Source organism: Epinephelus fuscoguttatus, linkage group LG23 (assembly GCF_011397635.1).
Source record: "Epinephelus fuscoguttatus linkage group LG23, E.fuscoguttatus.final_Chr_v1".
Lineage (NCBI taxonomy): Eukaryota > Metazoa > Chordata > Actinopteri > Perciformes > Serranidae > Epinephelus > Epinephelus fuscoguttatus.
This window is the reverse complement of record NC_064774.1, coordinates 19,439,594-19,453,603: the sequence shown is the minus strand read 5'-3', so window position 1 is coordinate 19,453,603 and position 14,010 is coordinate 19,439,594. Positions and strand designations below refer to the sequence as shown.

The following is a 14,010-nucleotide window of genomic DNA, read 5'->3' as shown; positions in this document are numbered from 1 at the left end:
CTTAAATATTTAGATTTCTGTTATGAGTTGTTGAAGCCTGTGAAATATTTATTTTAAATAGAATAATATCACTCTCATGTGCATATTTTCTCCCAGATTGGAATTCATATTTACAGTAAAACAACCACAACCTAAACATATTTGCTCTTATATTCATTCATAAAATTGTTTCTTTTCTAAAGTAAATATCAACACTGACCACACTCCAGCGCTGTGTTAGGCTAGTCAAAAACACACAAGTGTTTCTCTGGGTGTGAGGATGACAAAATGAAGCTATGACATTTTACCCCCTGTGTTTCCTGTGGCTTGGCCCCACCCACTGCGGTGTGGCCCCGCCTCCTCATGTGATGACACGTGCATCCGGCTGCCACAGGTCCAGCAGGTCAGATCAACGGCGTCCAGACGTCTATTGCACGTTCCTCTCCGCACCACTGAGTTTAACCCCACTCTCTGATCTAAAGGGAACAAATGCCTTCTGGGAAATCACTTCATCTTCTCTTGTCTGACTTCTTCTTCTTCACTTCTTCTAATAACTGTCTCCTTTCACTTTCTGTGCACACTGATGGTAATGTGATGCACCTTTAACAAGTAAGCACCCTTTTTTAAAACAAATTGTTTAAGAGTTATAAAAATATAACACACAGTAGTTGTTTTCCGGCAGTTAGCATGTTACCTGGATCACATGTAGGTGTGTTATGCAAATAGCATCATACAGTTTGTACACGAAAACACACCATGATATCACTAACTCACCTGAAATGTTAAATCATTGTGTATAGTGTGTGTTACGTAGTGTAATTTTAGCTCTGTCGGATTTTCCTGAAAGTTAATTGTTTGTATATAAGCACTAATTTAAACATAGTAGCTTAAATGTTTTTGTTATAGTAACCAGCAGTATCTCCCAAATCCCAAAATGGCCTCCTAGCTTGCCTTTAAAGGTCTCTACATGCTAACAGTAACACCAGGCGGCCTTTTTGGTTAATACCTCCTGGCTACTAAAAGACAAATATGTATTAGTCTGACTGTTTCTGTGCTGATGCTTGCTTCAGTCTTAACCTCCTCTTCTTTTTTTGTCCTGCGCCGTCAACCCGGCTCCGCTTTGAATGGGAATTCTGGGAACCCTAGGTCCTCCAGGTTAGACTCCAGTGGTTTGATGGTTTTGATACATGCTCTTAAATGGGATCTGTATCATAACATGTTCTGTTTTGATTAGGAGCGACATTTGGAGAGAGTGTGTGAGACTGAGTGAACATCAGTGTTGATGTTGGCAGTTGTGTTTTACCCTTTCTTCACCCCACAGGACAGACTGGGCACTCAGGACGGCTCATAATCACCCAAACACATTTAATCCTATTGTGTTTTCTCGACATTCTGTATGAACAATACGCTTTGGTTTTTACATTTCTTCCTTGTCGTCCTCGTCTTTTTCAACTCTGACAGACAAGTTTCTCTGAGGTAAAGCTGGTGGATTTAAAGTTAGTTTGTAAACTGGCAAATTTGAATAGCAAAGATCGGACCTCAGCTCTGCCTCTGAGAAATATTGACTGAAATTATATGTAAAATAACGTCTCTAAATGGTTAGCAACATCACCAATATGAAGATTTTCTTAGCCAGTTATGTAAAATGTAAGAAATACGCTTCTGTTGTGTGTTGCAAAGGTTTTTGTGGATGAAATGGAAGTTGACGTCTGAAGCAATTTGTTAATTTTACTGGCTGCATTGTAAAAAAAACAAAGGTCTGGGTCAGTTCAGTTTCCATTTATGCAGATTAAAATATGAAGTGAGTTTATGTTTACTTCATCTTTTCAGTTGTTAATCTAAATTTAGACAACACAACTTCTCAATAGGTTTTTTTAATAGTAGAAAATCCTGCTTTTGAGTTGCTGAATGGAAACCAAACTGATCTCTGGTGAGACTATAATGAGAAGAAACTTGTATGTTATTGTGTCATTTCCCTATCATTCTGTTCCTGACTTTTGGCGTCTGCATATGAAGGTGCACCCGGACCAGAGGGTCCCCGTGGGCCTCCAGGAAGTGGCGGCATTAAGGGAGAGAAAGGTATTCCCGGAGCTCCTGGCCAGCCGGGCTTCCCCGGACAGAAGGGAGAGAGTGGCACTCCTGGATTCCCGGTAAGATTATTTGGTTGAGGACACAGTGCGTAGGATTTAGGGGCATCTAGTGGTGAGGATTGCAGATTGCAACCAGATGAAACTTCTCCTGTCTTCCAAGTGTGAACTCCCGGTTAGGATTCCTTACTGCAGAGGTCTCTTCCTCTCCAAAACAAACAGATCAGGGGATTTAAACCGGTAAAAACACTGAATAAAGCAGTGTAACGTTACAAATCAGTGCTTGGCTTGTCGCAAATGCCGCTAGCCAAGCACCTGCTAATGCGTGCCAATAAATCCCCCTAAATCCATCACACTGGACCTTTAAATTTGCTAGATTTGGATCTAAGAAAAGCAAAGTTAAACTTTTTGTGGAGTTGTAACTGTGGACCTCTTTCTTACCAGGGTCCCTCTGGTCTTCCCGGTAGTCCTGGTCTGAAGGGAGATATTGGTCTGCCTGGTGTTCCTGGATTCCCTGGTTAGTCCACCATACTCCCACAGCTTTTTCCTGTATCTTCCTATTATCCATAACTGTACTTTTATCTTGTGGTTTCATCGCAAGCAAAACCCAAACATTTGTATCATTGTGTTTTTGCCAGGACCAAAGGGAGACTCAGGAATTCCTGGCAGCAGCGGCCTTCCCGGAGACCCTGGAGATATCGGACCCGTTGGTGGGTGAACACATTTGGATTTTCAGTTACAGTGAATAGTGTCAGGAATAGAAAAGAAATTCTGTTTATTTCAACACAAAATATGACTGATTATTCTCCTTTGTGACCTCTAGGCCCCCCTGGTGACCCCGGTGTACCTGCAGCTCCCATTGTGGTGAAGGGAGAGCGAGGACCCCCTGGTCCTCAAGGCCTGCCCGGTGGTCGGGGACTCCCTGGTCCTTCTGGGCGTGACGGAGTTCCAGGTGAGTGACTGTGGACTGTTTGATGCGATCTGATGGTGGTCACGAGAAGATAAAAATAATATTGTTTAGGACAGTCAAACTATCGGAAACATGTCTGATCATTACAATGACATTTTCATTAGGTCAGCGTAGGGCTGGGCGATAGAACGACTATGTACGATATATCGATATGTTTTCAAGCCAGATACAGATTTAGACAGCACCATTTATATCGATATAGGGTCATGTTGCATAAGTTGCCAGTTCTAGCACCAGAGAAGGTTCACTAATCTAACAATGAGTACTCTTGTCTGTCTCCGTGCTTTCAGGTCTGCCTGGTGATCCTGGGGATCCTGGTCCAGAGGGTCCTCCTGGCTTCAGCGGCCCACCCGGCAGGAAGGGAGACAACGGACCCGCTGGTCAGCCTGGTGAGTGACACTGGAACCAGACATACCAACCATCACAGCTCAGTTGTAGTTGTTAAAAATACCATCTTGACTGAAGCTGGGCGAATAATTTATAAAACCAGAAACACAGCGGGACTTAGTGGTTGAACGATTTAGTTTAATTTCTGATACATGCATTTCCTCTGATCTTAGGTCAGCGTGGCTACCCTGGTCCCCCTGGTTCAGATGGTCCACAGGGTCTTCCCGGTCCCCCGGGCTCAGTCTCTGCAGCCCACGGCTTCCTCATCACTCGCCACAGCCAAGGTCAGGACGTGCCCTTCTGTCCCGACGGAACTAACCTCATCTACGACGGTTACTCCCTGCTGTACGTGCAGGGCAACGAGAGGGCGCACGGCCAGGACCTTGGTACGAAGGAGTTAAACTTTACTCAGCCCTCCTGATCTTATTTTACCATCATATATTTGACCTTCCTCTTCCTCTGCTCCAGGCACGGCCGGCAGCTGTCTGCGCAGGTTCAGCACCATGCCCTTCATGTTCTGCAACATCAACAACGTCTGCAACTTTGCCTCCCGCAACGACTACTCCTACTGGCTGTCCACGCCGGAGCCCATGCCCATGTCCATGGCCCCCATCACTGGAGAGGGCATCAAGCCGTACATCAGCAGGTAGGGTGGAGACAGAGGGAAGAAGAAGAAGAAGAAGAAGGAAGAGACGACGAGGGATGATGCAAGATGTTTAATTGTACATTTCTGTGTGTAGGTGTGCAGTGTGTGAAGCTCCAGCCATGGTGATCGCAGTCCACAGTCAGACCATCCAGATTCCCACTTGCCCTTTGAATTGGGAAGCTCTGTGGATAGGATACTCCTTCATGATGGTAGGACATGTTTGCACTCAGCACTCTTGTTCACATTGTTGTTCACATGCAGTCCAGTACATAACCAGTCTTCCCTCTCCTCCTCAGCACACCAGTGCAGGTGCAGAGGGCTCCGGTCAGGCCCTGGCCTCCCCCGGCTCCTGCCTGGAGGAGTTCCGCAGCGCGCCCTTCATAGAGTGCCACGGCAGAGGGACGTGCAACTACTACGGCAACTCGTACAGCTTCTGGCTGGCCACTGTGGAACCCTCTGAGATGTTCAGGTGCGGATTCATGAGTGGAGAAGCTGTTGCATGAGTGAAAGTTGAAGCACGAAAGATGCATTAAAAAAGGGTGATATAGACAAAAGAGATTTAGAGATGTAAGACAGAGAGGGGTCGCAGATGAAAAGAGAGAGAATCTGTTTTTTAAATGGTCGAACGCTCATTTTAAAACAGAAAAACAAATAATTTCACTGTTAACGTGCCTGAAAATTGAATTGATATCTGAAAATGATATAAAGCACATATGTCTATCTCCCTGCCGTAACCACCTTCCCCCTTTGGCCCTTACAGGAAGCCCCAGTCAGAGACTCTCAAGGCGGGTAACCTACGGACACGCGTCAGCCGTTGCGTGGTCTGCATGAAGAGGACGTAACGGCAACGAGCAAACCCACTGTTGCCGGGGACGCATAAATCAGTACCGAGATGATTGGATGATGGGAGACAAGTAAGGGGTGGGGGCGGTGGTCACAGCGACGGATAGGCCGTCGCCTGACGACAAGGTGGAATTCCAATGGTGCATTGTCTTCCGGAAAACAAACTTACAACTTAAACAATGGTGCTACTGTGCAACACAGCTTAAAAAAAAAAAAAGAAAAAGAAAAGAAAAAAACTGACGTAAATAAATCTTACATTTATTCTTTGTTTCTCTTAAGAAGTACCTCAAAACGAAAGCAGAAAAATATCCACTAAATGGTGCCATGATGGATGTGTGACAACAAAAGTGCATTTTTCATTCTTCTCCCTTCTTTCCCAAAAAAGGATCACATCTTCCTTTCTCTTGTTTTTTTTTTAAAAAAAAAAAAGAAAAGTCACTTTTGACGTTGGTGCAACAAAAATGTGATACTGTACATCCCTGTCTAGACAGAAGTGCGCTTTTTTTTCTTTTTTCTTTTTTCTTTTTTTTGTTTTGTTTTTGGCCTTATTGATGAGGAGTGGATGGTCTCCACGGTTACCAAATCGGCACTTTGACTTCGGAACATCCAAGATGAGAGATGCACTGACGATGAGCTTTCCTTAGCGAGACTGCCTTTTTTTTTTTTTTTTTTTTTTTATTACTAGCTCTTCATTCACACACTCTTTCTCTCTCTATCTCCGTCATGTTTCTGTGGTTTTAACGTTACATTTGGTGGTACTAACCCTGCTGTAACCCACCTTCTAACCATCAGCCTACACCTTCTTCCTCTTACCTTTTTTTTTTGTAAGTAATAAAATGTGTATATTGTGTAAAACACCTTTTGTTTTTAGTGTATTAGGTCCTGAATCGGTACCAGCTGTTTGTTATACGACAATTTTTTCCAGGTTCCTTTTTAGCTCACACACTCACGCGCTCACACACAATTACACACACATACACCCACACACATTCATGCATTCACTTCAATGCTTACTGACGCACATCGACTCAGATATTGTACAAAGTAAGGCTTTTATGAATGAAACAGTATTTTATATATAATAAATATATATTTGAAAAAAGAGGATAAAAAGGTATATAAACTTTATTCGGCTGTGGGGAGATTGTTCGCTGTTTTCAAACGCTAACAAAGTTCAGGCATTTCACTGAAAAATAAAGCCAACTACTGAGCACAGACAGAGCCATTTTCCCTTCAACGTAACAGTCTTGTATGATATTAACGATGCCAATCACTTAAACCTTTTGTATTCAAGTTGTAGAATTGATAAATGTTGAACTGAGATAAAGGGGATTTGCTTTTACGTAGTCTAATGATTGGGGAATGTGACAGATATTTGTGCAAAAAGGATTTGAATTAAATCTTGGCTCCTTGATTAGAAAACCTCGATATTTGTTTTGTGTTCTTTAACATTTCCAGGTGCTGGGCTTTGCTCATAAAAAGAGGGCCTGAGGTTTTGGGGGCTTTGCACCCCAAAACCTTAAAATCCACTTTGACTGGCTTGAATTTGTATCTAAAATTGGTAAAAAGTGTTCACACTCGACCCTGTTGAAACACAGGTTGAAGTGTCTGTACATTTGTTCTTAACAGTCCCTGATGTGACGCTTCTCTCACGTCGGGTGTACAGACTAATGATGTACTGAAAGTCTACAAGAGCTGTTTTAGGGGGGAAGATTTTTTTTTCCTGTGATTTTATTGTTATTTTTATTTTTTCAAAACTGCTTTTATGAATTCTAATTATGTCAACCTGGGGTGCGATTAAAAATGTGTATTTTTTTTTTCTTTTTTTGTTTATTTTTCATGTCATGTTATCCAGAAGTTGTTATAAACTTTTAAGACTGAAATAAATACTATGTCCAAAGTGCTGTCTTCAGAAAATGTATGATTATCACCACAAGAGAATAGTTGAATATCCTACTGTGGAAAAGCATCCTAATAAATACTTAAGGTTGTTACTCCAACCATAGGCTAGATTTCTGGAGAAACACAGGGCACATGCATTTATTACCTTCAATAAAAATATGAACGTAGCAGAGGACTTTTATTTTGATGAAATTAAAGACAATTTCACCCTAAATTGATGCAGAAAAGGCAGCATTGAAATTCAACAATTCAGGAAATTTTGACTAAAGAAGAGGAGGACATGATCAGAATAACAGTAAAAGCTCATGTATGGTAAGCCATGTGAAAAATGCGAGTGATACGGCAGTTCTGTTTGTTGCATAATTGTGTGAGGAAGGTTATCTCCTCATCGTTCCACTCAGATGTGATATTGCATGTGCGCGTGTGCCTGTGTGTATGTGATGCATTGGCATTGCATATAGATAGATTCTAGGATCTCTATGACATTTTAAATCAGATAGTTCATAGAATTTCTATGATGCATAAAAATCCCATTTTTTTTAAACTGTTTATTGACATTTTTCTTATATGCACACACACACTTGTAAATATTCACAGAATTATAGCAAATGTGTAGACCTGTGCATGCCTCATTAATAAAGGCACCTGCTGTTGTACAAGTGTTGGAAACCAAAAAAAAAATTACAAACAAACAATACACATACACATCACAAACTTCTCAGCCATAAACATTTGTGCACAATTTAATGACCTATAACAATTACAGGTATTTGAACTCACTAACCCTGTTATGAGGTTTACATAACTGAATGCTTATTCCTCCTAGTTGTCATTTGCTAGATTGATACTTTTAACAAACACATTACATGGTTCCCATATCTTTTCAAACATATCCTGCCTTCCTCTTCGTATGTACATCACTAAAAATCCCATTTAGATAAATTCTAGAATCTCTATGACACAATCACCGGTCACAATTACATATTGATTGTAGAATCTCCATGACACATTAGAATCACATATAGAAAGATTCTTAAATCTCTATAACCCATTAGCTTACATATAGATTCTGGAAACCTTACAACCTGTTAGAAAGACACATACACTAGGCACAAAAAGTAACTTGTGTTTGGTAGATTATTTCTTTGTTGTGACAATCCTTGGCAGTAAATCTTATACCATTGGAAAGCCTGTTTATTTCTCTTTTAAATGGTGCCACATTTGTAAGGAACATGTATTTGTGGGATGAGCAGCAGAGCTGAGTATGTGGGTTGTGCCCATAAAAAAATCTGCCAAATCTTCTCTGCCAGTGCCAAACAGCTTTTTATTGCTGTTGACTCTTATTTGGTGTTGTTTGGTGGATTGGATGATTGAAGTCTGAAAGAACATAAAGGTAGAATTTAGAATGTCTACGACACATTAGAATCAAAAATAGATTCTAGAATGTCTATGACACATTAGAATCACATAAAGATAGATTCTGGAATGTCTATGACAGAATCATATAAAGATAGATTCGAGAATGTCTATGACTCATTAGAATCACATAAAGATAGATTCTAGAATCTCTGACTCATTAGAATCACAAAGCTAGATTCTGAAATGTCTGACTCAGAATCACAAAGATAGAATCTAGAATGTCTATGACACATACAAATCATACGGATGATTCTATAATGTCTATGACATAAGAATCACATAAAGATAGATTCTATAATGTCTATGATACATAAGAATCACAAAAACACAGATTCTAGAATCTCTGTGACACAATAGAATCACATAAAGATTGATTCTGGAATGTCTATGACACACAAGAATCACAAAGATCTATTCTAGAATGTGTATGACACATAAGAATCACAAAATAGATTGTAGAATGTCTATGACACATCAGAATCACATAAATATAGATCTTAGAATGTCTATGACACGTTAAAATCACATAAAGATAGATTCTAGAATGTCTATGACACAAGAATCACAAAGATTGATTCTAGAATGTCCGTGACACATTAGAATCACAAAGATTGATTCTAGAATGTCTATGACACATTAGAATCACATAAAGATAGATTCTAGAATGTCTATGGCATAAGAATCACATAAAGACAGATTCTAGAATCTCTGTGACACATTAGAATCACATAAAGATTGATTCTACAATGTCTATGACACATAAGAATCACATAAAGATAGATTCTAGAATCTCTGTGACACATCAGAATCACATAAAGATTAATTCTAGAATATCGATGACATATCAGAATCACATAAAGATAGATTCTAGACTGTCTATGACACATTAGTATCACATAAAGATACATTGTAGAATGTCTATGACACATACGAATCACATAAAGATAGATTCTAGAATGTCAATGACACTAGAATCACATAAAGATTGATTCTAGAATGTCTATGACACATTAGAATCACATAAAAACAGATTGTAAAATGCCTATGACACATTAGAATCCCATAAAGACAGATTCTAGAATGTCTATGACACATTAGAATCACATAAAGATAGATTCTAGAATGTCTATGACACGCTAGAATCACATAAAAACAGATTGTAGAATGTCTATGACACATTAGAATCGCATAAAGACAGATTCTAGAATGTCTATGACACGTTAGAATCCCAAAAAGACAGATTCTAGAATGTCTATGACACATTAGAATCCCATAAAGACAGATTCTAGAATGTCTATGACACATCAGAATCACATAAAGATTAATTCTAGAATATCTATGACACATAAGAATCACATAAAGATAGATTCTAGAATGTCCATGACACATATGAATCCCATAAAGATAGATTATAGAATGTCTATGACACTTCAGAATCACATAAAGATTGATTCTAAAATGTCTATGACATGCTAGAATCACATAAAAACAGACTGTAGAATGTCTATGACACATTAGAATCACATAAAGACAGATTCTAGAATGTCTATGACACATAAGAATCACATAAAGATAGATTCTAGAATGTCCATGACACATATGAATCACATAAAGATAGATTATAGAATGTCTATGACACAATAGAATCACATAAAGATAGATTCTAGAATGTCTATGACACATAAGAATCCCATAAAGATAGATTCTAGAATGTCTATGACACATTATAATCATATAAAGATAGATTCTAGAATGTCTATGACACGCTAGAATCACATAAAGATTAATTCTAGAATGTCTATGACACATAAGAATCACATAGATAGATTCTAGAATGTCTATGACACATACGAATCACATAAAGACAGATTCTAGAATGTCTATGACACATAAGAATTACATAAAGATAGATTATAGAATGTCTATGACACTTCAGAATCACATAAAGATAGATTCTAGAATATCTACGACAGAATCACATAAAGACAGATTCTAGATTGTCTATGACATGTCAGAATCACATAAAGATAGATTCTAGAATGTCAATTACATGTTAGAATCACATAAAGACAGATTCTAGAATGTCTATGACACATTAGAATCACATAGATAGATTCTAGAATCTCTGACTCATTAGAATTCCAAAGATAGATTCTGAAATGTCTGTGACTCATTGGAATGACACAACGATAGAATCTAGAATGTCTATGACACATACAAATCACATACAGATAGATTCTCTAATGTCTATGACACAAGAATCACATAAAGATGGATTCTAGAATCTCTATGACATAAGATTCACATAAAGACAGATTCTCGAATGTCTATGACTCATTAGAATCACATCAAGATAGAATCTAGAAAGTCTGTGACACATTAGAATCACATAAGGATAGAATCTAGAATGTCTATGACACAAGAATCACATAAAGATAGATTCTACAATCTCTGACTCATTAGAATCACAAAGATAGATTCTGAAATGTCTGAGACTCATTAGAATCACATAAAGTTAGAATCTAGAATGTCTGACACATACGAATCACATAAAGATAGATTCTAGAATATCTGCGACACATTAGAATCACCTTAAGATAGATTCTAGAATGTGTGCCATAAGAATCACATAAAGACATATTCTAGAATGTCTATGACTCGTTAGAATCACATAAAGATAGATTATAGAATGTCTGACTCATTAGAATCACATAAAGATAGATTCTAGAATGTCTGTGACAGATTAGAATCACATAAAGATAGATTATAGAAAGTCTATGACACATAAGAATCACATAAAGATAGATTCTACAATCTGTATTTTTCATTTTTTTATGTCTGAAGCACGTCTCTTAAATTACAGTTTGTTTGACACAAACTATATCTGACTTATATAAAATTCATATTCTGGTAAATAAAGGTTTGTGTATTAATGGATTAGCTCAGGAAAAGCAACAGAAATAGTTTTTCATTGTAACAGTTTTACATCTTTACAACGTGTGGCACAGAAGAGAGTGTGTGCAAAGTCTTCTAGCCTATGCATTGCATGTGCATGTGTTTAACTATATTTCATGTAAAATAGAGCAAATAATATTAATGTGGGCAATCTGCAGCAGCAGCAGTCACACTTCTGTGAGTTTGGCAGAATGAGCTGCACAGTAATTGTCCTGATTAGTTAATGACTAATATCACATCAAATCTACATTTAGACCGCTTAAAATTTACAGGTATGTGTTTTGTCAAGTTATTAAGATGTCAAACTTTTGATAGATTTGTTTCTGCTGTATGCAATTGTGTAGCTTTTGAGGCATGGTTGGATTATTTTAACAATGAAAAGAGTCAAAGTTATCTTAGCTAATGGAGGACGATTTTGGCATCCATCCATCCATCCATCTCATCTGCTTATCAGGGTCCTGGTCTCCGCAGCAACGCTTCCCAGCTCCTCCTGGAGGACCCCAAGGCATTCTCAGGCCAGACGAGATATGTAATCCCTCCAGCATGTTCTGGGTCTGCCCCAGGGCCTTCTACCAGTTGGATGTGTCTGGAAAACCTCTAACGGGAGGCTCCCAGGAGGCATCCTGCCATCAATGGAGCATCCTGATCAGATGCCCGAAACACTTCAACTGACCCCTTTCGACACAAAGGAGTAGTGGCTCTACTCCGAGCTCCCTCCTGATGTCCAAGCTCTTTACCCTATCTCTAAGGCTGAGCCCAGCCACCCCACGAAGGAAACTCATTTCAGCTACTTGTATCCACAACCTCATTCTTTTGGTCACTACCCAGAGCTCATGACCGCAGGTGAGGGTTGGGACCTAGATGGACGTAGAGCTGACCTTCTGGCTCAGCTCTCTCTTCATCTTGACAATCTGGTGCAGCGCCTGCATTTTGGCACTGAGAGTAAGATAATCTAAGGCTGTTACTCACACTTCTCAAAAATATTTATACTTGAATTAAAGGAGCCATATGTAAGAAATCCAAAGCACATAGTCATAAAATCCTCCTAATATGTCACAGAGACTGAGGAATAATGTTCATATAACATACTGATCTCACCGACAACAATAGTACGGCCAGAATATTCGCATTTAAAAAAATATTTTACGGTCCGCAAATCATGTTTATGTTTTGAATTTGTGTTTTGGTCTGTTGCACCACCCACCGCCGTCTACCAGTCACGCAGTCAGTAGAGTCTCAGCATCAGTAACAGTTACGACTGAGCTACAGCAGCACGGCAAGCAGCATTAGCAGTGTCCCAGTACATAGCATTAGCAGTCTCCTCCGCTGTATCCCGGCAGCAGCGTTAGCAGCAGAGAAGCCGGACTTGCTCGAACGGTCCGCTGGAAAACTGAAGATCACGGACACGGCGACACGGCCCTGCTATGGCAGCCGCCCGTGGGCAAACAAATCAGTCTCCAGCGTGCCGCTGTCCAGCAACCTCGAATCTGTAGGGGAGGGGGGGCGGACATGACTCGCGGCAGTATTTTGAATTTGAGTGTAGTAACCGTTTTGGCCACATTGTTACATACAGCGCCTTTAATGTTGGAATTAAAACCTTAAAATGAGCCTGCTAGAAAATCCGGTGTAGACCCGCATGTAAATCCTAATGGTCTATGTTGATGCGTAGGATATAACTCTCTTGGCGGTAATCATACATTTTCAGTAGACAGGACTTTCTTTGGACGTAGTATTCATTTCAGTCTTAAAAGTTTGTGTGATTGGATGTCATTCGTATTAGACTCTATTGTACTCCAAAAATACAGCATGTAGGAGATAGTAGAAACAGCATTTCTCCAAGCAATTTCCTCCTCCTTAATAAAACGGCATATGGAACAGATTCTGTGGTTACTTTTTCCTTTTCTGTTTTGTTAGAGAAAGGTGTTATAGGTAGACCTTATTCAGTCATTCTTGTAAACAGCAGCTATTAACACACGCCGTCCTCTTCCAGGAAGAAGGAAACCCAGATAACCCCTCCCTCTGCTGTACAACACAGCCAGTTCCATTCAGCCTAAGAGTCCTGCCTCCATAGATCTACAAGTTTTCAGATGAGTCTAACCAGCATGCTGTTAAGTGTGAGAGCTGACAATCCACATTCAACGCAGATCAGCAAGTGCATATGAGGGAAATTAACTTCGAATCAGAGGCAAGTATTTACCAGGAAGTGAAACTGTTTGTTACTGTCATGGCGCAGCAAGGACTTCACTCTGACAAGGAAAAACGCTGTTCAGTGTGTTCCGGTGGCAATTCCCTGTGGGCACAGCTACTGCATGCGCTGTATTAAAAGCCACTGCGATGAAGAGAATCAGGAGGAAACCCACAGCTGTCCTCAGTGCGGACAGGTCTTCATGCCGAGGCGTGTCCTGGAGGAAACCAACATGTTAGATTCAGTGGAGCAGCCGAAGAAGACAGGACTCCAAGCTGCTCCAGGACCTGCAGATGAGACGGTAGCTGTGTCAGATACACCACAGGGAAGGATCAATGAGGATCAAACCATGCTGTCACCAACAGATGCTGAGGTGGACGAGCCCAAAACCAGGGCTGAATTCCTCAAATACTCATGTGAAATAACCCTGGATCCAAACACACTGAATGGATACCTGCTGTTATCGGATGGGAATCGAAAAGTAACAAAAATGGCAGAGGATCAGGGATATCCCAGTCACCCAGATAGATTCATGGATGGGTCTCTGGTCCTGAGTAATGACAGTCTGACTGGACGTCACTACTTCGAGGTGGAGAGGAGCGGGGGAGCTATTTCCGTTGGCGTCTCATACAAGGAC

General features: G+C 40.0%; 1 protein-coding gene across 1 annotated transcript in view; it reads left to right on the top strand.

The window, feature by feature from the left end:
* col4a5 (collagen, type IV, alpha 5 (Alport syndrome)) overlaps positions 1-5,193 on the top strand; it is a 52,890-nt gene extending 47,697 nt beyond the window's left edge. Inside the window, exons 40-49 of the mRNA XM_049569539.1 lie at positions 1,996-2,129; positions 2,511-2,583; positions 2,705-2,776; positions 2,890-3,018; positions 3,327-3,425; positions 3,597-3,809; positions 3,892-4,069; positions 4,164-4,278; positions 4,366-4,538; positions 4,830-5,193. Of these exons, the coding sequence (XP_049425496.1) occupies positions 1,996-2,129; positions 2,511-2,583; positions 2,705-2,776; positions 2,890-3,018; positions 3,327-3,425; positions 3,597-3,809; positions 3,892-4,069; positions 4,164-4,278; positions 4,366-4,538; positions 4,830-4,911 (1,268 nt within the window). The 3' untranslated portion in view covers positions 4,912-5,193. The remainder of the gene's footprint in view (positions 1-1,995; positions 2,130-2,510; positions 2,584-2,704; positions 2,777-2,889; positions 3,019-3,326; positions 3,426-3,596; positions 3,810-3,891; positions 4,070-4,163; positions 4,279-4,365; positions 4,539-4,829) is intronic.
* The last annotated feature ends 8,817 nt before the right edge of the window (positions 5,194-14,010 follow it).